General features: G+C 40.9%; 1 protein-coding gene across 1 annotated transcript in view; it reads left to right on the top strand.

The window, feature by feature from the left end:
• LOC119485898 (nidogen-1-like) overlaps positions 1-24,040 on the top strand; it is a 45,250-nt gene that overhangs the window by 4,348 nt on the left and 16,862 nt on the right. Inside the window, exons 2-11 of the mRNA XM_037765730.1 lie at positions 12,959-13,261; positions 14,625-14,854; positions 14,960-15,540; positions 15,648-15,788; positions 16,237-16,488; positions 17,638-17,838; positions 17,937-18,170; positions 20,065-20,202; positions 21,817-21,945; positions 22,755-22,898. Of these exons, the coding sequence (XP_037621658.1) occupies positions 12,959-13,261; positions 14,625-14,854; positions 14,960-15,540; positions 15,648-15,788; positions 16,237-16,488; positions 17,638-17,838; positions 17,937-18,170; positions 20,065-20,202; positions 21,817-21,945; positions 22,755-22,898 (2,353 nt within the window). The remainder of the gene's footprint in view (positions 1-12,958; positions 13,262-14,624; positions 14,855-14,959; positions 15,541-15,647; positions 15,789-16,236; positions 16,489-17,637; positions 17,839-17,936; positions 18,171-20,064; positions 20,203-21,816; positions 21,946-22,754; positions 22,899-24,040) is intronic.

Here is a 24,040-nt window from a genome sequence, read left to right as displayed (position 1 = left end):
CGCTCATCCTACTGAGCGTAGCGTGCTCAGCAGGATGGTGTATTTGCAAATACTCATGCAAATTTGTAGCGTTAGAATCTTTTTCCGACACTACACTTTTACAAAGACGACAAATTGTTTCATTTAGGTCCTTCTGCTTTCCGGTTGCACCCGGTTTAAAACCAAAATAACCCCAAATAGGTGACTTTGTATTCTTTTCATGATTGCATTCGCTGAAAATGGCATGTGGGGCCCATACATCTGTGCACGCCGCACACACACCTGCGCCAATATATCCGCAATCGCCAGTTGTTGGGCTGGAAGATTTTTTGCATATCAAGAAACTGTTTGCTAAGAAGTTCATCATATCAACTTAAAAATAGAAAGATAATTTAGCCTTTTCTTTGTGTGGATTATTTGGCAGCATCACTCTAAAGTCTGAGTGATATCCATCCACCAGTGCACTTACTGTATAATTTCTTGTAAATACAAAATGGTTAAGTACATTAGTTTATTCTATAATGACTGCAAAAAAGTATAGGTCTACTATTACATTTATAGTATGTACTGCAGAATTGAAGAACAACTGAAGAAGTTAAGAACTAAATGGACACGCTCATTAAGGGAAGTTAAACTTAGAAGTAGAAACATGTGATAGACTATTTTACTTTCTCTACTTTTTGACTAATTTGCTCCAGATTTGAAGGATTTGCACAAGCAGCTGAACCTCGTCAACACCCTGATGCATCCAGTGTTTTTTCTTCTGTGTTTCAGTCACTTCACCATTTGTTTTCCATCCTCCTGTTAAAACAGCCAGACCACACAGATCTCTCGTGTCTCTACAGGAAGTTGCTGGGACATCACGAAGGTCGCCTTCATGTTTCACGTTATTTCAGATGCTGCAGGCACAACTTGTTTAACTCTGAGCAGACATGTAATCACGTTTGTTGTTGGAGGATGGAACAGTTAAACAGTGTTCACATACAGGAGGACAGGAAGTGTTGGATGCTTGGTGTCCTGTTGGTTTTACCCCACAAGCTGCAATGTTGTTTGGTCTCTCAGCTGATTGGTTGAATCTCTCCGTCCAACACTTTGGTGCTCAGTTATTTTCGATACTATTGTCAGTATGATACAAGTTTCTGTAGTGATAACAAAATAACATTTTCTGAAATCCTTTTTCATTGAGCAAAAGAAGCCCAAGTTGTCAAATGTTAAATGTTTTGTAAACACCAACAGAAGAACTTTCACGAAATAAGATACAGTCTAAAACTTGCAAAATTTTGATTTAAATCAGAAACTATCTGATCAAAAAATAAGTAGTTCAGAAAAGACATTCAATGCTGTCTTACAGTTTCTGATAACAGACACTTTTTGGTCAGTTGTTAAAAAGCATTAAGGTTTGCTCCACTTAACTACATTTAATGGGCAGATTGTCATAGAATATAATTAGCACAATCATATTTCACAGAGGATGGACCTCCTTTATTTTGAAATCTGTGATTCCGTGACATTTTTTCTAGCGCCATCCCAAATACAAATTTACAATCTTAACCCCAAACAACAAAGTATGTTGTTTGTAAGTGCCTTAAAAGTGGGTTATATGTGTGTTTTGCCGATCTGACAATTTTGGTGATATTCTATATTTTTCTTATTGTCATCAAATCCCATGAAAAAACTCAAACCAACAGGATGGCGTTTTTTTGTAGGCCAACCTGGAAGTTAGCATCGCACTGGTTCCCTTGACAAAAAGCCAATGGGATTTTTCCATTGGGTTTTTGGATTAAAAGTAAACTCTGTGGCAAACAAACTTTTATGATGAGAATTGATGACAATAACAAAGATAGAATAATGTCAGACTGATCCTTTTTAAAGGGATAGTTTGGGTGTTTTGAAGTGGGGTTGTATGAGGTACTTATCCATAGTCAGTGAATTACCTACAGTCAGCAGCCAAATTCACTTGAGTGATGGGGATGCCAAATGAGTGAATGCACATTGAAATGTAACAACCACCTCACTAATGGTCAAAACTATAAAGCATCACAAAAATGACAATTACCAACATAAACGACCATGTTATGAACAGACACATTACAAACTAACACTAACAAAAAGTAAGATTTGCTTTTTGGAACAAAAAACGGCAAACTTAACACAATAGACAATAACCAGCACTTCATGATGGGAAATGTGGGCCGTCACATCAACACATGCTAGCCTATCAAAAGCATCCAGTGAGCGTGGTTTCAGCTCAGTTGGTTGGAGCTCAAATCTCATCGAAAAAGGGTTAAATCTTTGAACTGTGGACTCCATCCTTTCTCTACACAGTGCAGCCAAACACTAGGCTAAACATACAGTAGAGACCCACGCATGAGGCTACTATTTTGTTAAAATCTGCTGCACAGATTAAAATGAGAGGGTATCTGTACAGTAAAAAACACTTGAGAACACCCTCCGGTCTAGACACGCACGGGGTGGACGGGAATGATTGAAACCTCTTTTTACCATGTTGTAATATAGGAACATTTACAGGGATACAGTGATTCGCGACTTAAAAAGAAAGTGGGACAGGGCCGTAAAGTACTACTTCCAGTGCCCAAACCTACAGTAGATGATGGTCGGCACGACCCCAGTTTGAAGAAGCAGACAGGAGTACCAGCACGGGAGCAAAGCAATTTACTGCTGTGGACGGGGGCAGCAGCAAAACATATCTTAGACCCCTAAAAGAAAGGTCTACCTAGACAAATCTATATCAGTTTAAGTGGACGCTATATTTAGAATATTTTCCAACTGGGAACTGAACTGAAGGTGAAACTTATCTATACTGTTTTTCTCAATGGAGTCTGCTGGCTTTGAGGAGAGCATAGATAAGTTTCACTTTCTGTTCAGTTCCCCATCGGGAAGGGCTGACAGCAAGATAAAGCAGTGAAAATATTCTAAATATAGTGTTCACTTGAACTGATATAGATTTTTTTAAGTGGCTAAAATACGTTTTGCTGCTACCCCCGTCCACAGCAGCACATTGCTTTGCTCCCGTGCCAGTACTCCTGTCTGTTTCTCCAAACTGGGGGCATGCTGACCATCATCTACTGTAGGTAGTAATACACCTGCTATGGATAATCATACAATCACACTTCAAAACACCTGAACTATCCCTTTAATTTCAGGTAAATTAAACTACTTGGGTTCGGGATCATCTTCATGGTTCATGGATGTGATTTTTCTGGTGATCAATCATCAGTATGTTTGCTTTGTCCAACATGTTGCTTATTGTGGGGTGTAATGAACATTTCAACCTCTAGGGGACACTAGCACAACCTACGACTGGTAGTTTTACGACTGCACGTTTCCTTCAAACGGAATTAAACATTTTATTCACTCAGAATTTATTATATATTATTATATGTTTTTTAATAATATTCAGAATAAAATGTCTCTCAGCCTCCCACAATGTGAAGCTCTCATTGGTCGCTGTGAGTCTGCAGTTCATAGAGCACCCGCCCCCTCTTTAAAGTGTCTCTAACTACCCTCCCAAAATGAGTGGCATCCTGTTGGTCCCCAGTAATTATCAGCACCACAGTGGCGCTCCTCAAGCTTTCCTTTATACATTCAAACTGACGTCAGGTTTGAAAACACCGCACGTTTGATTATATAATAAAATCTCATGGCTCGGCTCCAGCTGCTGCTGCTGCTCAGGAGGTTTCTTAGTCCTCGACAGGAAGTGGAGCGTCCTCCGTAGAGTTGGCACATCTGGAACGTATAGACGCGAGACATCTGTCCTCCAAAACCAGATGGCAGGTCTCACTGTGTTTCCTCCCTCCGCAGTTCTCACACTGATAATGATGATCTCAGGGGTCGGACATGTGTGATGTAAGCGACGTCCTGGCAAGTTTCCACTGAGGAGAACATGTGATCTCACTGCTGCAGGTCCTCAAACACTGCATGTATTTATTACATGTACGAGCTGGTTATTTACTGCAGAAAATATGCAGCAGAGAAGTTCAACATGTAGACTTTACAAAACTTTTTTGCAAGGTATTAAAATGTCTTTAAACGACTAGACCTGTTATATTTTGTTGAGTTGTGTACTTACATTATCCCAAATGTTTCCAACAATTTTCAAACCCGAAGAAACCTGTAATTTTAATCAAGGTAACGGTGCGTTTCATTGGTCGCATGTCAATGGCGTCATATCCCCTTTGCGCATCCATCAGCGTTGTGGTTGTTAGCCAGAAGCTGTTATAAATTTAGGGCTGCAGCTAACGATTATTTTCATTGTCGATTAATCTGGCAATTATTTTCTTGATTAATCGATTAGTTGTTTGGTTTATAAAATGTCAGAAAATATCGATCAGCGTTTCCCAAAGCCCACGATGACGTCCTCAAATGTCTTGTTTTGTCCACAACTCAAAGATATTCAGTTTACTGTCGTAGAGGAGTAAAGAAACAAGAAAATATTCACATTTAAGAAGCTGGAATCAGAGAATTTTTGACTTTTTTTCTTAAAAAATGACTCAAACCGACTAATAGATTATCGAAATAGTTGCCAATTAATTCAATAGTTTACAACTAAAAGATTAATCTTTGGAGCTCTACATGAATTTACTTTTTAATCAGTTTTGAGCCACATTTTTATGATATTCTTTATAAATTTTGTTAGTTTTTAACCATATATTTTAACTGGATGAATGATCTATTCGTCAGACGTCTGGATCTTAAGTTATCTTATAAGAAACAAGCTGAACAAACTTTAGCGAAAGCTCGGTTAACATCCTTTGTCCACCGAACAGTGCCGGAGAAACCCTAGTTTAACGTCAAACTGCTTTATTCAGTGTTTTATTGGTTTTAATCACCGGGTCCATTTGTTTTGGAGAGGAGGAAGGAAACCTCTGCGGACATTTCTGCTCCCGATAAAAACCTCCTGAAGGAATCAGAACATCAGGAGAAGCTGACTGCAATGACGGCAAGGTGAGGAAGACAACAACTCCCATGCTACTTCGCGACGTCACCAAACTCCGTCTTTTGATACTGCTTTGATTGAGAGACCCCGAGCGGCAGAAAATGACATATTGTGCATTTAAATGACTGTACAAATTACATCTACTTTATATTCCAGCTGACAATTTTAGTGTTCTGATGGATTTCTTTCCCTCCAGGCAGCCATCGGTTTCACTTCATTTCAGCCTAAATCAACTTGCTGCGGTGCAGAGAGATGATCAATCACTGTCAATGGTTACATTATCGCTCGTAATACACTGGAGATTTTATTTCCTAAAATCTATTATATATTAATTATTTCATCATTAAAAAGTCTGAAAACAGTAAAATAATGCCCAGAGCCCATGATATCTTCAAATGTCAGTCCAAAACTCAGAGATATTCAGTTTAAAATTATATAAAATAGAGTAAAGCAGCAAATCCTCACATTGGAGAAGCTGCAAATGTTTGAGACAAAGCCTCCTGTTCAACCTGTGTACTTATAAAAGCTTTGGGGGTGTCGTTATCTTGTTTTCCGCTCAGACAAAAGACTTCCTGTGATGAAGCTCGAGTGTCTTCGGCTCTGCAGGCGTCTTCTCTAAAGTCAGATACCTGCTGGGAGACGCCGGCCTTTCACCCACATGCTGCTGTCAGTCATGCGTTTCTCGGGAGGAAGTCTATGCGGTCAAAAGCTCCCCCGAAGAGACGTCTGTGCTGAACCCCTCCAGGCTTTACAGAGGCAGCCGAGCAGGACGGCTTTCCTCTCCGGCTCTTATTTCATCTCCTCTCTCATCGCGCAGCATCATCTCAAACTCACAGATACTTCTATCATGTTTTTAGAGCGCCGAGGCTCTGACCTTTGACCTATCTGCTGCAGGTTGATGTAAAGATTTATTGTGTTACCTCCATCTGTCCTGCTCTGGTGGGGTCATTTCCTCCTCTTAAGGGTTAAATCATAAATTTTAACATCTGCTGTTTTCTCAGCAGGGAGCATAGTCTGTCAGGATTATACATTATGTTTATGTTCTGACGGCTCTAAATACTGCAATACCCATGAGCCTTGGCTGCTGTTGCTATGGAGAAGAAGACAGTCAGAATCAGAAAATTAACAGATTTAAACTGTTGAACGTTTTATCCGGTGTAATCTTTAGTTTCAGCAGAATCTGAAGCTGTGCGATTGGATTTTTGTTACTGAAATGCATCTTGGGAGTCGTAGTCGACTTCCCTTCTTCAGTTTTTCTGTCCACAGGCTCGTTTCTTTGACTTTTTATCAAAGCACCAGATATTTTCTAACACAGTAGTTCATCTTTTGTTTTGATGATTCAAACAGGAGAGAAGTCTGTCGGTTACCAACACTGTTGATGAGAACATGAAGCAGACTCGTGAAATGTGGAGCTTGTTTTTAGTTTTTGGTTGCAAATTTTGACTTTGAGAGCAGAACTCCGTTTCATGTAGTTTGGTGTGTCCTGCAGCGTTGTTGTTGGCTAGACCCAGTGGTAGCTGAAGTCTTTGGTTGAAATACTGCGATAAAGAAATGGAGAGTTTCCATTTGCTGTTTTTAACTGTATTTTCATTTAGTTCATAAAATCACAAAGAATGCAAGAAATGTGTTTTTACTGAAACTTTTTAAATAATAAAAAATAATCAGCTCTAAAGGGTCAAAACTAGGGCTGTCAATCGATTAAAATATTAAATTGCGATTAATAGCAAATTAATCGCATTTTTTTTTCTGTTCAAAATGTACCTTAAAGGGAGATTGGCAAGTATTTAATAACCCAGAAACCCTCACAGCTACTGCATTTAGCATAAAGAATATGCTCAAATCATAACATGGCAAACCCAAGCCCAACATGACAACAACAGCTGTCAGTGTGTCAGTGTGCTGACTTGACTATGACTTGCCCCAAACTGCATGTGATTATCATAAAGTGGGCGTCTGTAAAGGGGAGTACTCATAGAACCCATTTACATTCACATATCTTGAGGTCAGAGGTCGCTAGCCACTAGCATGGCTGAAAACAGCCCATGCAAATTTAGCAAATATTTGGTGCGTTATTGAACCTCCTTCGTGACAAGCTGGTATGACACGGTTGGTAGCAATTGATTCCTTAGTTTTTTTTAGTTTCATATGATGTCTGTATCTTCACTCTAGCTTTAAAACCGAGCCCACTACGACCTATAAAACGCAAGTTGCATTAATGCATTAGAGAAATTAGTTGTGTTGAAACAAATTTGCGTTAGGGCGTTATTATCGCGTTAAATTTGACAGCCTTAGTTTTCACGTTGACTCGACACTGATCTACTGTGCACACGAGGACTTTATTCAGCATATTCTGTTCTCTTCGGATGTCGAGCAGACATCGAACTTCTGCAGCAGGTCATTTACCTTTCTCCATCTCAACTAACGCCCGCACATACAGCCTGCGTTTTCTTTCGCTTGGAAACGTTCCAAGACCAGTTGTTTTGGTCCGCACCAGAGAACGATTACTGCTTTTTACAACCGCACCACGGCTAGAACCGCACCAGAGAGAATAAAACGGACTCAATGTTGGCTTGTGAAAGCACCCTTAAATACAAGAGGAGGAGGTTTTAGCAGCATGAAGTCTCTGTAAAGAACAGCTGTTTTCTCTCTTCCTGGCTGGCTGACAGCAGAATGTACATGTGAGATAAGATGGAGGACTGTAACATACACAGTTTATGTCTGGAGCTGCTGATGAGCCAAACATCAGTACCAGCTCACACTGGATGAAGACAACTTTCCTTCTGTCCTCCACCTGAGCAGCCGCAACATGTCTCTACTTCAGTACGTACACTGAGGCCTACATCTAAAACACCGAGGTTTTACCTCAGTGACAGACGGACACACATGTTTTAAATGCTCATGAGCAACATTTTTAGGGTGAACCAATGGGGTACCATGAAACTGCTACAGAAGTTATCTAGCATCCTCTAAGGGCCAAGAGATTTAAAATGATTAACAAAAGCACTTATGCACTCAAAATAGCAAGTGTAAGTACGGAAGTAAGCGAAATTTAGACGCAGCATTATTCTTCTGTCTTCTGTGTGATGGCTTGTTGTCTGACCTGAGAGGTCTCCTGGCACACATTAACCTTTTGAATTATATGTGTGGCATTCTGGGAAACACAATCCCATAATCCTTTAGTGAATATGAATGATAACAGCAGCATGGGAGCCTGTCTGCTCAGTGTGATTGAGTGCACTGACTGATGGGATATTAATGACAATCTGTCAAACACAAGGCAGATTTAACTCACTAACTGCTGGTGCTGTGGAGGCTGGTGATTGGTCACATCTGTTTAAACTGCAGGATACCACAGGTATCATGAACCAGCAGCCTTTTTAAGGTCATTAGCATGTTGCTAACGATGTCATTTTCCCAAACAGAACTAAGAGCAGCCCAGAGGGTTTAAGTGCAGCCTTTGTTTTCTTGTTTGAACTCTTAAATTAGCACATAGACCTGCTGAAGAGGCACTTTAGAGGAAAACACACACGGTTTTGCTTAAAGATAACAACATCAACCCTGGCTGGAGTGACCCACTGGGGCTTCGTTTGCTGTGGGCCCACACTGACCCCTCATCCTACAACTAGCTGTGCAATATTTGTGACCTCAGTCACCTTGAAGAGTCAATCAGGCGCACATCACCAGTGTTGGAAGAAGTACTCAGATCTTTTACTTCTACTGAAAGGATTAATACCACAGTGTAGAAATACTCTGTTACAAGTTAAAGTCCTGCATTACAAATCTTAATTAAGTAAAAGAATAAAAATATACTTACAGTACTAAAAGCAAAAGTACTCATCATGCAGAATGGCCCATTTCAGAATAATTATATTATTAGATTTAGGGCTGCCCCCTCTTAGTCGATTAGTCGACTAATTGGTCGTTTTGGTCTTAGTTGACTAAGATTTCTTTACGCGATTAGTCATTTTTTATGCTTTTTTCATGCTGAATGACTTATTTCCAAGAAACTTATGAGCACATCTCTGGTAAACACAAGATTTAAAGTGATGTTTGTTGTGATTCTTTGTTGAAAAACTCAGTTTTACAGATCTGTCGATTAAATCAACTAATCAACAAGTCAACAAAATTGTATGAGTGTTAGTCGACTAAGAATTTCTTTGGTTGAGGACAGCCCTACTTGGTTTGTAATTATTGATAGATTAATGTACTAATGTATCACTTTAATGTTGCAGCTCGTAAAGGTGGAGATGATTTTAATGACTTTATATACTGCTGGGTAGTTTAATCTATAATAATACATCATCATTTTTTAGTTGATATATATTTTGTATTAATAATCTGAATCTGCACATAAATGTATTTAATATTTTCTTCTGAGATGTAGTGGAGTAGAAGTATAAAGTAGCAGAAAATGGAAATACTCAAGTAAAGTACAAGTTACCTGAAAAATGTACAGTACTTGAGTAAATGTACTTAGTTACATTCCACCACTTCACAACACACAGCAGCGTAAAAATGGCAGCTTCTTTATATATTTTAAGCCCCAGATACTAACCAGTACTTTTACAATATGATGTATGTGTGTACTTTATCAACTGAAGTAATAAAGGTCTTCATACTCTATTTCGATGTACAAGACAAAGGCCTCAAGATTAGGTAATAATCAGCGCCTCATCATCTCTACTGTGATTTAGTGGCACACATTTTAAATTACTTATAAATCCTACTGACATGCAGTGAATGTGGAGCTTCTGGGGCCCCTTGAGGTCCGGGGACTAATCTGGCCTTGACATCAAAACATTAAATTAAAGCTCTATAAAGCCTCTTTCACACATAGTTCCTAGTAAATTACTGGGATAATAACCTTTCAGGCACCACTAGTGATGCACTACGTTCAGGAACATTTTCATGTTGTGCCTTTTCGCACATGCCTTTGCAATGTCGGAATACATGGGGCAAGGGACGGTCCAGCAGATGGTGGTAATGCAATCAGAAGACGATGCGGCAAGGCGGTGTAGGCGGCGGAAAACTTCTCTTATTATTATTTTCAGGAACATGATGGTACGAGGAGCTGTTTTTGTCCGGTGCCAATGTTCTTGTAATGTATTTAATATTCAACAAGTTTGCAAGACAAGTAATGTTTTTTAATGATCTAATGGAATCAGAAACATGCGTTAAATACGAATAAACACAAATACATCATCAGCGGAGTCTTGTGATTGGTTCGCTCGCTCAGCGTGAAAGCGCCTTTCTTCTGACGGACGTAACCCTTTACATGTTTGTCCCTGCAATGTTACCGCTTTCATTCACAACACAGCCATAACGGCATTTTCCCTGAAATGTACGAGGTCTTGAGGTGGGAAATTGGCGGTACAGATTCCCCTGAATATTGATCCGTGCTGCCATTCACACATGACCCCGTGCAGCAACCTTTCAGGTGTGAAAGGGATATCTGCAGCCTCCAGCATCGTGTCTCTGTTTGTTTAGTGTTGATGTGTGTTAGTGTTGGTCCTGAGCTAGTTGGGTGTCGGCTGCATGTTTCTGCATCACATTCAACCATTCACATTAATGAGATCACAATCAGGCTTCAGCTCATTAAACCTGGCGACGTCAACAAATGTCCTCTTCACTGCTACTGTTGGCTTTCTTTTCTCTTTTTCTCTGTTTCCTGTTCTCTGCTTTGTATTGAGGGAAAAGTAATCAGCTACTATTTTGATAATGGATTCATCGTTTCAGTCATTTTTCAAGCAAAAATCTTCATAATATCTTCTCAAATGTGAGGATTTGCTGCTTTTCTCTGTTTTATATCATCGTAAACTGAAAATTTGTCTTTTGGACTGTTGCTCAAACAAAACAAGACATTTGAAGACGCTTTGGAAAACATGATGTGACATTTCACAGACTAAACAAATGATTAATCAAGAAAGGGATCAGCAGATAAATTGAAAATGATTGTTAGCTGCGGTCCTAATATTGTATATACTTTGTTTGCTTTCTTCTTAAATTCCTCATCTGGTAAATACAAATATATAGCTAATAGGACTGTCAAAGTTAACATGATAATAATGCGTTAATGCCAACTTGTTTTAACACCAATTTCTTTGACGCATTAGTGCAACTTGTGATTTTTAGGTTGTGGGAACCTAAACATCAGAGAACTGATCAACACTGGTTATATAAACAGCAATAATAATAACGTAACACCTTCTCTTGTGAACTGAAAAACGTTGTGGTGGAAATTATAGCTGATGATTCTGGCATTTAAGAGAAACAATCATCTGAGCCGCCATTGAGACATAAAGTGAAGTCTGCTGTCTCAGATGGAAACTCTTCATGGTGTTCTGGGCTCAAACAGTAACTGTGGCATTCGGTGTGAGGCGGATTTGAGTTAATGAGGTTAAAAAGATCCTTTTCTTCCGAGTGAATGGGGAGTTATTGTGTGGAATTCCTGTGGGCTGACAAAGCGAGCAGAGCTGTAGGAGAGTCCAGCATCTGAACATTTACTGGAGGTTTAACTGGAGGTCTCACTGTACTCTGTAAAACACGATGAACCCAGCCAAACTCCCGTCTCTCCTCAAACATCCCGATTTATAAAACAAATTAACAAATCACATCTTCTTCTCCTTCTTCTTTGTATCTTCTTTATCCTTTATGGTCAAGGCCAGTACCCGTTCCCAGCACGTCATTAATCCAGTGAAACTATGGAAGAAAAGAAACATCCACCACCTGTGTTTTTTCTTTCAAAAATAATCTCCTAAACCAACGCATCCTCATACAACGGTTCGTATGATATTTTATGAAAAGTTATTCCTAATTTTTCGCGCCTTCTCGTATGAATGTCCAGCAACACGTGTCAATTTCCTCTCGTTACATGCATATAGTCTTTTCAAAATAAACTTTCGTCTTCACAGGAAACAACTTGGTTAGGTTTAAGAAAAGATCGTAGTACAGACGTGGCGTTACTTAAGTACAGAGGATACGTGACAAATAAGTTAACGTTGACTTATGGTTTCACGCGGGACACGAAAACCGGTCTCCTGGGTAAAAGTCTGGTGTTTTTTGACCCACCCATCCACTCTGAACCTCCTCCCGGTACAGCGTTTGTCACTGTTTATACTTCCTGGATCACGATTACATGGATTGCATACGAATTGATTCCTTGGGATATATATATGAATTACAGTGCATTACTTTTGTAGGTATAGCTACCATTTGAAATTGGAAGTCGGACGGAATTTACAACTCCCAGTTGGAAATTTCAACTGGAACACCCATGAAGTCGGATTTCCAACTCGGAAAGTCGGACGAACCTCACTAACCACAACCTCCAAATCCGAGATAGCTGCTCCGTGCATCAGCAGTAAAAAAAAGCTGTAGTAAATACTTGTTATTAGCACTTCTTTCTTATTTGTGCCTCATTAAATCATTCATACACACAGTAATGTCCAACTTCTTTCTATGGACATGTTGTTACGGTGTTTGTATGTGCAGAATACTGGCGTAGTACCTTGTTATCAACTGGTATTGATAACAATTGCTAATAATGGCTAACCTGGCTGGAGCAAACCCCACACAAGTTTTCCGTCTTGTTGTACTGGAACGCAGTAAACTCGGGTGTGACGTCTCTAATTTATTATTAATAATGGACCTCGGGAAGACTAGTAACCACTTCAGCAGAAGCTAATGGGGAAACAAAAAATAATCTCGTAATGAGATACTAATCCATAATTATTAGATCTTATGAGGAAGTTTCTCTTTGTTGGAGAATAAAAAAAATCATACTTACAAGATTCGTCATAATAATTAGATCCTACCTCATGATAAAAGTAAAGAAGGTTTCTCAGAGGTAAAGATACTGAGTCATAATTATGTGATATTAATGGAAAAAAATGTGGTTATTTTTTTTTTCAAGTGGTGGAAATGAACTTCCATACAAACATATATGAAACATATATGCGATCCACTGTATTTAAACTGTATTAGACCCGTCATTAACAATAAACCTTCTGTCTTCTGTTCCAGATTAATACGAATGGATTTGTGTCTGTTGTCGAGCCTCCGGCGGAGGAGGAGTACCTGGGAAAGATGCCCGCCAGTTTCAAAATGATTGCAGCGCTGCTGGGAGACCTGGAGGACAGCGATGGACAGGGGAAGGTCCACTTCAGGTGGGACAGCAGCCCGGATGTACTGAGTCGAGCCGCGGAGCACGTCCAGCAAGCTTTCCCCAGAGACGACGGAGTGGAGCCCACCACCGTCTTCATCGTCACCTGGGAGAACATGGCCGCCCGGGGGACGTCTGGACGAGGAGACGGACTGGACACTAAGGTGAGGGGCCATTTGGGGTTTTTAAGAAGCAGACAGAGGATGATTCGTTTCATATCTCAAGTGTGTGGTTTTACTTTTGCACTGGAATCTGATGGATATACAGTTGTGAGAGAAGTATTCAGATCCTAAGTAGAAGAAATACTAATACCACACTGTGAAAATACTCCACTACAAGTAGAAGTCCTGCATTCAAAGCCTTACTTCAGTAAAATGATGTGAGTATTATCAGCTAAATGTACTTAAAGTATGAAAAGTAAAAGTATTCATTGTGCATTAAAATGTTCCCTCTCAGTGTTTTACTATTATATGTGATGCTTCTGGATTATCTCATTTAGCCACTTGTTAGCAACACGCCTTTTTTAACACATATAAAGGCTTCAAAATTCAAGAGTGGGATATTTACTGACTTTTATTTATTTTATGTCGTAGAACAAGATGTTAAAATCTCTTCAGCTTGTGTTAACAACAGACCTTATTTCAGGCGTCTAACTAAAAACACATTCACAAAACACATTGACTTCCAGACGAAGGAAACAGAAGTGCTAAAATGCTAACTCATTTCTGGATTTTAAGACTCATTCTTGCACCACTCTATTGCCCAGCCCTAAAGAGTCATAAATATATGATTTATTTTTGTAGTAGATTGCACGTGTTCTTATAAACTAATGACTCATTGTGTAATGTATCATTGTAACGTATGAGAAAAGTTGAGGAGTTAGGAGATTATACACATAAGCTATCCTACGTATAAGCTCTTTAGATGGAAGCGGCTAAAGTTCTTTTGTGTTATCTTTACACTTGCAGTAAACAGCCAGTGGATGGCACTCTTACCCTTTATCCTCCAAAAATGTCCGACTTGCTGTTTTGCTCTTCATGATAGAGGCTCTTCATTACGCCAACGTCAGTCTTGAGTGCCTCAGTTTGCAAACAAATATTCCCGAAAAATAACTATGTACAATTTATAATAAAGTACCATATGTTTCCTTTTTGTTTTCTTTGGCGGAATAATAGTGACAGTGCAATATAATGGACTTTGCAGAGGGAACACCGTGACGCAGCGCCTCATTCATTACGTTTCCGTCTCAGTACGCCTCATTTTTCATTATAACTTACATATTCTACAGGTGGTCATGCTATCATGTCCTCTCCGTGTAGTTTACAGTGCTTTCCTTCACACTACCATTACCTGCTCACTGTCCTCCACACAGATTTTCCCAGATGGTCAATAATCTTCTTAAACATGTGCAGCCAATGAGAACTCCCAGATTCAATTTCCTTCTACTGCTAGAAAATCAGGATTAATGTGTCCCAGTGGACTAAAACTGAGAGTTTCTGCTCAACAACCTCCCCTTTGTACTTTCAGAGAAACACTTTCCAGCTGGTTGTGGCGTCTATGGAGTCGTCCTCCTGCGCCATCCTCTTGTACCCCCGAAACGGCCTGCAGTTTCTCTCCACGTCAGTAGGGGGCGAGAGTAAACTCCTCGAGGCTGGCTTCAATGAAGGCCTCGTGGAGAGCTGGTTCTGGAAGGCATCACCGGGGACGTACTTCCGCAGCACCACCGATGAAGAGACCTCCATCAGGGAACTCACGGAGTAAGAATCTCATGTCATTTATGCTTGAATATAAAACGACTTTGACATGATGATGAAGTGTCTTTTCATCGAGACTGATTACTCTTCCTTCCTTTCTCCAACCAGAAAGACAAACTCAGGACAGAATGGAGTTTGGGTGTACGAGATCGGCTCCTCGCCATTCTTCGCGGCCATTACACCAGGAATGGTCATTAGCGAACCTGAGGAGGAGGATGCCACCACACCTTCCGTAACCATGTTGCCAGGGAGACCTGAGGAACCCCAGGTGGTACCAGAAGAAAAGGAGGAGTTCCCAACTGAGCCTCCCAGAAGATACCCGGAAGATGAGACCATCACGCCAGATTACGCCGAACCAGAGACTGAAGAACCAGATTATGAAGAACTGGAAACAGTCACTCCAACATACACCGACCCTGAGAGGGTTCAACTAAGATACCCCGACCCATCTGAGCCGAGATACCCTGACCGAACCGAGACCAGATACCCCGTCTCTGAGCCTTTGCAACCAAGATACACCGTCCCTGAACCCATTGAGCCTAGATACACTCCTGTCGAGCCGCGGTACCCTGACCCAGATCCAGTCGAACCACGGTACACCAACCCTGAACCAGTCCAACCAGTGCCACCCCGTTCTCGGCCCCAACAACCCCAGATCGTCGTGGTAGACGAAGATCTTGATGTGAACGGTAAAACGTGTAGCCTAAACTTGTTTATTTCTTTGGTAATTCTTTCAAAGTTCTTGAGTTTTATTTTTATTGAACCTGGTTGGTTCGTTCTTTGGTTGTTTTCACAGTATTTAGGTACAATTCGGAGACGTGTGCCCACAACAGGCACAAATGTTCGGCTTTCGCTGACTGCCGGGATTACAGCAACGGGTACTGCTGCCATTGTAGGCCTGGCTACTATGGGAACGGGAAGGACTGTGTCGCAGAAGGTGAGAAGCATGTTCGGTGTTACCCAAACTGTTAATGGTGAACGTTTTCTTGGGTTTTTATGAAGTGACTCGAAAGATGCAAAGACGGATCGTATCCGTCAAGCAATTTGCAAAACTACTAGGGTTGTCAAAGTTAATGCGTTAACACAAATTTGTTTTAACACCATTAATTTCTTTAACGCAACTTTTGATTTTTAGGTTATAGTGGGCTCAGTTTTAAAACTAGTGAAGATACTGTTTTAGCCATGTAAGAAAGACTGATGAACATAAGCTGGTGAAACAGAAGCTTACCCAGGAAAAGGCGGGACTTAGTGTCTTGTTAGTGTGCAGGTTTTTATCACTTCCTCCTAACAGGACTGTTGTCATGACAACACTGTCTCTAACCTGACATCCTCAACTGGAACTACTGAACTTCTTCTCTACTAATTAAGTCTTTGTTGTTTACTAGGAAAACCTCAGAGAATGAATGGAAAGGTGAACGGTCGAGTGTTCGTGGGGAACTCGCCTTCGCCCGTGACGCTCAGTAACAACGACTTACACTCGTACGTGGTAGCCAACGACGGACGGGCCTACGTGGCCATCAGTAACATCCTTGAGGAGGTGGGACCTTCCATGCTGCCGCTGTCCTCCCTGGGTGGAGTCATCGGCTGGGCCTTCGCCCTGGAGCAGCCCGGCTACCAGAACGGCTTCAGTCTGATCGGTGAGGGGACGTGTTGTTGTTGTTGTTGTTGTTGTTGTTGTTGTTGTTGTTGTTGTGAAGTGCAGTCTGGTGCTAGATGGCAGATTTTTAGCCATCAGCATTTATTGCTATGTTCACAATGATTTGGATAATGTATGTAGATGTTGAAATGTGTTGGCTTAAAGGGCGGGTCCATCTGCGTTCTTTTCCATTTTTGTTCAAATGGAAATGCCAACTCAGCCATTAGCAAAAAGCAGTGACGTAGGTTACCAAAGTAAGCTAATTAAAGCTAATCAATAAGGTTATAAATAATGTGAACGCCAGCACTAGCTGAGTCAAAGTTGTGCCAAGTTTGGAAATAACTGAAAGAGTTAGTTCAGATTTTTTGAAGAGGGGTTGTATGCGTACTCTGTTCTGAGAGGTCAAATTACTGTTTTTGTGAATCGATTCTGGCGACTTTGAAGAGAGCAATATAACGGCTTGAGTTTCAGCGGAAAGGACTGTGTGACGGTGAGGTAAAGTGGCTGTGGACAGGAGCTGTAGAAAAATGTATTTTAGCCACCTAAAAAAAATCCATATCAGTTTAAGTGTACGATATATTTAGAATATTTTCATAGCATTACCTCGCTGTCAGACAGCCCTTTCTGATGGGGAACTGAAACCGTTATATTGCTCTCTTCAAAGCCACTAGACCAGACTTCATTCACAAAAACAGTAATTAAACCTCACAGAACATGGAAGTTGCTGGTCTACCGCTGCATCGATCGATTAGTTTGTTTGTGTTATTTTATGAGTTTCGAATCCAAACTAAGAAAGGAGGCTTCAACCGTTTCACAAGAGTAGTAGGCGTGCTCACAGAAGAGGGCTATCTTGTAACAGGAGAGACTTCAGGGACCACGTCCAAAGCACACTGGAGCACACAGATTTGAGGCGACTAACTTTTCCATGCCATGCATATTCATGAGAGTCAAAGAAAGTTCTGACTCTCATGAAGACGCAGTTGGCGTTAAAAAATAAAATAATGGACCCGCCCTTTTAAAAGTTGGGTAACAATGAATCCCAATGTCCTTGGCTCGAGTCTGACTGGAGACCTTTGTTAACGGTCAGCGTATGTTATTGTAGGACGTGGTTCAGTCTCTCAGATGTTTGCTTTCTCACATGTCAATGCAGGCGGGGTGTTTTCCCGGCAGGCCGAGGTGATCTTCCAGCCCGGCAACGAGCGTCTGAGCATCAAGCAGCAGTTTAAAGGAATCGACGAACACGACCACCTGGTGGTGAGCACCGAGCTGGAGGGACGTCTGCCTGCCATCCCACTGGGATCCTCCGTCCAGATCAACCCATACAAGGAGATCTACCAGTACGACAGAAACCGTAAGGACAATTAACAACTAAACCATCGATTGACAGCCCTAATTTATAGTCGTAATGGATGTAAAAGTGTTTTCTTCTTCTGCTTCTCCTCCTCTCAGTGATCACTTCCTCATCCAACCGCGACTATACCATCACCTCCCCTGACGGTGACGTCCAGACGAGAAGCTACCAATGGCGACAGACTGTCACCTTCCAGGGCTGCCCACATGACGAGGCCACCAGGACGGCGCCGTCCACCCAGCAGCTCAGTGTGGACCAGATCTTTGTGATGTTCGATTCTGGCAACCGTCTGATCCGCTACGCCATGAGCAACAAGATCGGATCCGTCCACAGTGAGTTCCGCCACCCGAGGTTCAGTTTATCAGCACTGAACTTTTGGATGCATGGGACGCCATTTAGGAAAAACGGATTCGATCCTTTAGAAAAATGTTTCATTGAAAATTGGTAAAAACCAAGAAAGATGAGTCTTACTGCATGTAATACGACCACGCGAGTGTGTGTGATGCATTTTTTCTAAATGACAGAAGTGTGTGTACTGTTCACAGATCAGGACAGTGCAGGTTGACTCCATGTTGTCAGATGGTTGAGGTCTTATAGAAGAGACGTCCATGTCTCGTGGTCATCTGTTGGGGACGGTCTGTGTTCAAAGATGCGTGTTATTACCCGGAGGAATGCACTGAAACACGCCTCCAACGGTTTAGTGCCTCAGTGGTGTTTGCAGTAGAACATCAGAGGAAGACAAACAGTAATCTGAGCCCGGCTGTATTTCCTCAGCTGCAATCAGAGGAGGCTGTAAGAGAGTTGGCAGGGGGTGAAGGTCAAAGAGATACCAACCTCCAGGCCACAGCGGGGAGGGCGGCGGGGGAAGGGCATCACAAGGGGCTTTTTTTCTTTTTTTTATTATAAAAAGTGGGGTTAAAGGTAAAAGTGCAAGTGGGGGCTGTTGATGGGATGCTCGGGGGGTTCAAAGTTACATAAGCAAACACAACTCAGCCGGGGTTTGTTGGCAAAAAGTGGAACATCTGCGTCGTGTTTCCTGTGAGGAGGTGAAGATCTGGAGCTGCAATACTCAGCTGCATGATGGGAACAAGAGGACGCCGCCCCAGTGGCTTCTCTATACTCCCCTTTAAATAATCTATAAACCATTTAAGTCATTTATTAAGCAACAACGTCAAACATTCTCTGGTTGCAGCTTCTCAGGTGTGACGACGGGCTGCTGTTGAGTTTTGGACTGTTGGTCAGAAGAAATTGAGATATTTGAAGATATGAACTTTTGATGGACATTTTTCCATTTTTTGACATTCAAAAAAAGAAACAACAAATTGGTTTATCAAAAAATTAATTAAAAAAACATGTATTAATTGATATTAAAAATAATAATTGCTTTCAGTCATCTGACCAGAGGTGGAGCAGCGTTGGCCTAAAGGTTAGAGAAACGGACAAACCTAGTAATATTACAGAGAGACAAAGCGATCACATTGAATGTCTAAAAAAGGAGCCTTTCTTTAAGAACTCCAGTGATTTCACACCTCAGTGTGTTTCCAGGTGTTGAGTTCTACTGCATCTGTTTTAAAAGTAGTACGAAGCCTTTAGTGTCTCCAGAGGGAGCTGTGTGAAGTCTGATAAATGTCCTCAAGTGATGTCACTTGAGTCAGCCTCGGTTGGGGCTGAAGACTACAAGTTTGAAAATGAATAAAAACTGGAGGTTTGGCGTTAACAGACGTCTGTAGCCCGCCACTCATCTCTGCTGCATGGCTAGAGGCTCCAGGCTACATTAGCCGCTACTAACATAACACACCACAATCTCACACACAACTGTTGGCAGTCGAGTTGCATTTTGGGTAATGTAGGCGCCGGTTTTGACAAGGAAGAAGAACGTGTGGAATAACAACAAGAATATCTCTGGTTCTGCTGCATCGATTTTGATCTGTTTTTTTCCCCAACTGTGTAGTTTTAGTACAACCATGGAGCAGAAGTAACTCACTGGCTCCTCCAAAAGAAAAGTAAATGGTTAACAACACTTTTATAAAAAACCAAACCAGTCACATGATATTTCTGATCAGTCGTAGATGGTAATAAAAAAACAATATGCTACGTTTGACCGCCAGCCTGAACACAAAGCAGCCGTCACTCTCTGGTCACACTGTAAACATGATGCCACATTAGATGTGTCTGACTGATGATTTTAACCTGCAGCGAGTTTTTATTTTTATTTCTATTTTACAGGCGGTATTCCAGAGCAGAACCCGTGTTTCACAGGAAGACACGGCTGTGACATCAACGCTATGTGCCGACCAGAGGAAGGCCTCCAGTTCACCTGTGAATGTGCTACTGGTTTCACTGGAGACGGACACTACTGCCACGGTAACACATACATACACATAACACATGCATACTCACATATTGACAACATATGATTTCAGTGATGTGAATCATTGAATAATAACTTTCTGAACTATCTTGCTTTACAATAAAAACAATAAAAGTAAAAACACAATACTTAAACATAAACTTTAAACTTAAATGAAGCAGCGAGAATAGAAATCATTTAAGAAATAAAAAGGAAAACATTAAATGCAAAAGTACAATGAAAATTTGTGTCAAACATTTGTTAAATTAGATGTATTCAATATTAAAGAGCATCAGGTGAATAATACTGCTACAGATAGTACTAGCCCTGCTACTAGTGCCAGTAAAACTCTATATTTTGTTTTAAAATGTCATTTTATAGCAAACATTCTGAATTGCATTTTTTTTTTTTTTTACATTTTGTTACATATATAGATTCAATTCAGACTATTATTCCTGCAGCTGCTACAGATACTGATAGTAATGATCTTTATTTACCAAATAATCCCTGCAACTGAAGTCAGGAACTAAAAGTTTGCTTGTGAATTCCTGTTTGCATCTGAATAACCTGAAGAATCTCTTTGACTATGATGTTGTTGGATGGATGTAATGACTTCAACCATTTCTCTCTCTTATTTAAAGACTAGCTTTTCTGACTTCTTTGCGCTCTGTGTTTATATCACTCTAGTTTTAGACTTGTCTGGAAGCTTTAAAGAGGTTGGATTAGAGTTAGCTTTGAGGTCGTTGGTGTCAGCGACGTCAAAGCCAACGTCGGTGTAATAAAATGCTTTGAGTCAGATTTTGTTGTGATGGAGGGTAAGAGAAAAAGCGAAACGGTATTATTTTCAGAAAAATAACGATTCATGTGTGTAGTATTATTCACCAGGATTTCCAATGCAATATTTCACTTATCAGTGATCAGTTTTTGACGATAAAACAAAATGTGTAGTTTTTGATGGCTCAGTGCCTCTAGTCTTAAACACTTGCTGCTGGTTTTAAGGTGGTACACATACTACATACTATAGCCCTGTTTCCACTGCAGGAACTTTCCCCCGGAACTAGGAACCTTTTGAGGAACTCATTGCGTTTCGAACTTAATTAAGTTCAGGGGACATTTTCTGGGGTCTTTTTACCACCAAAAAAAGCCCTGGCCGGGGGTAGTACTTTCTGAAAGTACAGGAACTTTCGGGGTGGAGTTTGCAGGGATGACCGTCGCTGATTGGTCAAACACACACACACACACTGCCGCTGCTTCAACTGTACTGCTTCATTCATAAAACAAGGAAGTACTCTAGTATCTTAGGACCATTTTAGGACGAATGGAGAGCATTTCTCTTTGTTTGATAACATTGAAAGTAAAGTTAGACTCAGGCTAAGGCTTATTTTTCAGGCTGCAGAGTGTGTTTACTGCTGTGACCACCAGCAGCCTTTGTCACATGTCATGTTGCTTTTCATACATCAGCAGATTAATTTGACCAATTTTTGCAGGGCAAACAGACAGCAGTGGGTGGAAGGAACCTTTTAGTTTCTTGAAAAGTAGTTCCAGGGACTAAAAGTCCCAGGAACTTTTGGTGGAAACCCGGCTTATACTACATGTCATTCACCTCCATGTTGGTGTGTTATTGTTAGATATCGACGAGTGCAGGGAGACTCTTGAGGTCTGTGGATACAACGCCGTCTGCAGTAATCACCCCGGAACTTTCCGCTGTGAGTGTTCGACCGGCTTCGTGTTCGCCAGCGACGGAAAAACCTGCACTGGTACGTTTAAATGTGTGTGTGTGTGTGTTGACAGCTGTGTGGGTGGGCGGAGTGTATGGTTCCTGTGTGTGTGTGTGTGAGACTTTGTTTGAGGAGTCCCTTGTTGCACATACAGATGTTCTAAAAAACGCCAACACACATAGACAATAAAGGTTTTGTACGACTGTAAATGGGACAAAACTTTTCAAACTGATGTTCTTTGTTGAACACATAAGATGTGATTTAATATGAGAACACAGAGTTGAACCAGAACCACTCTGTGAAGCAGGATAAATCAGCAGGGATCAGTACTGATGAATCATGTACGGTGGCCCTGAAGTATTAAAAAAAAATCATTTCATAACTTTTTTTTAGATGAAAATGAGCAACTGGTGCAGTAAATGTATTGTGCATTGTCCCTGTTAACAGAAAAAAACAAAAAACATTGACACACACTATAATACTTCATTACCACACATTTCATAAAACAAATTAACAACACATCACCATGTCGTGTATATTTCATTAATTTTTTTTTGTATTTGTCTTTGCTCATGTCTTTCTTGAACGTTGTGTTTTAAAGAAACTATTTCTATATTGATTTTCAGCATCCAGATATTTTTTTGCCATATAGTGTATTTAGTCTTTAAAGAGGTATTAAATGTAACTTTCTGATATCTGTAGTCCATCAGGAAAAGAAAAGTTGTTCAAAAGGGCTGAAGGATGAAGTGAAACTTTCTCTACAGTCAGACTGCAGTTATTCCTCCTGTTACACCCAACACATAAAGTTCCTGTAACTTTGCTAACATGTCGTCTGTCTCGTCCTGCAGAGGAGAACCGCCCGGTGGATCACTGTCAGAGAGGAAGTCATGACTGTGATGCTCCTGAAAGAGCTCTCTGCAGCTACACCGGGGGCTCTGCCTTCGTCTGCTCCTGCCTGTCGGGGTTTGTGGGTGACGGCCGGGTGTGTCGAGGTGAGTTCACCGAGTTTATCTGTGTCGGTGGAGTCAGCAGACCTCGAGCTGATGGCTGATCTTCAATGTTATGACTTCAGTATCAACTCATAAAAATCATTGATGCATTCAGTGTTGAAGGTCACGGCAACGGTTTCCATGTTTTCAACGAAACATTAGTTTCACTTGAAGGATTCTTTGAAACTTTAACTTTGTCTGCAACTTGTATGAATGTGAATCATGTGAGCTCAGTAAACTTTCACACATATGAATACTTAAAGAAGTAGAGCCCTGCAGGTGTCATAGTCACAATAATGCAGCAAATTAACAGGCAACGTGTTGCTTTAGCAAACTCTTCTTCAAACTTCACAATAGAAATAAAAGGTTAGTCTAGGGTTAGCTTAGCACTGTTGGAATATCAGCTGAACATACTATGGACTGACTAATCACAGTTTGGACTAACTCCTTTGACAATTGAATCTTGGTGGTACTCCACAATTTGCGAAAACTTGCAAAAACTCTCTCGAGACTCGCTGACCGACCACCTATCTCAACCGTAACCATTCGAGATCAATGCCTAACCTTAACCACCCCATGGAAATCGGTTAGAGTCGAGGCAATGTCAGACTAAAGATGGAAACTGAGTTGACAATCCTGTCTGATATCAGGCAACCGTTGTGGTTCAATAATGATTGTCACTGGTGCTTTCCTGGACTGGAAAACAAATTCTTCCTGTCATGCAACACTGTGGGGACGTCAACTAAATGGAAGTTTGAATCATTTAAAGGTGCAATGTGTAGGATTTGGTGATATCTAGCGGTGAGGTTGCAGATTGCAACCAACTGAAAGTTGTCCCGTGTGCCAAGCGTGTAGGAGAACTACAGTGGCCGATGCGAAAATGCGAATGTCTCTATGTAGAGCCAGTGTTTGGTTTGTCTGTTCTGGGCTACTGTAGAAACATGGCGGCTCCGTGAAGAGGACCCGCTCCCTATGTAGATATAAACAGCTCATTCTAAGGTAACGAAAACAAAACGATTCTTATCATCAGGTGATTAAACACTAAAGAAAACATTCCATGTCTTGCATGTCTGCATTTTATCGTTTTTATCTCTGTTAAAATAGTTATTGAAGGAAAGAGGAAAAACATCAATCTAACAGCTGAT

Source organism: Sebastes umbrosus, chromosome 3 (assembly GCF_015220745.1).
Source record: "Sebastes umbrosus isolate fSebUmb1 chromosome 3, fSebUmb1.pri, whole genome shotgun sequence".
NCBI classification, from domain to species: Eukaryota; Metazoa; Chordata; class Actinopteri; order Perciformes; family Sebastidae; genus Sebastes; species Sebastes umbrosus.
This window is presented reverse-complemented; position numbering and strand designations above follow the sequence as displayed.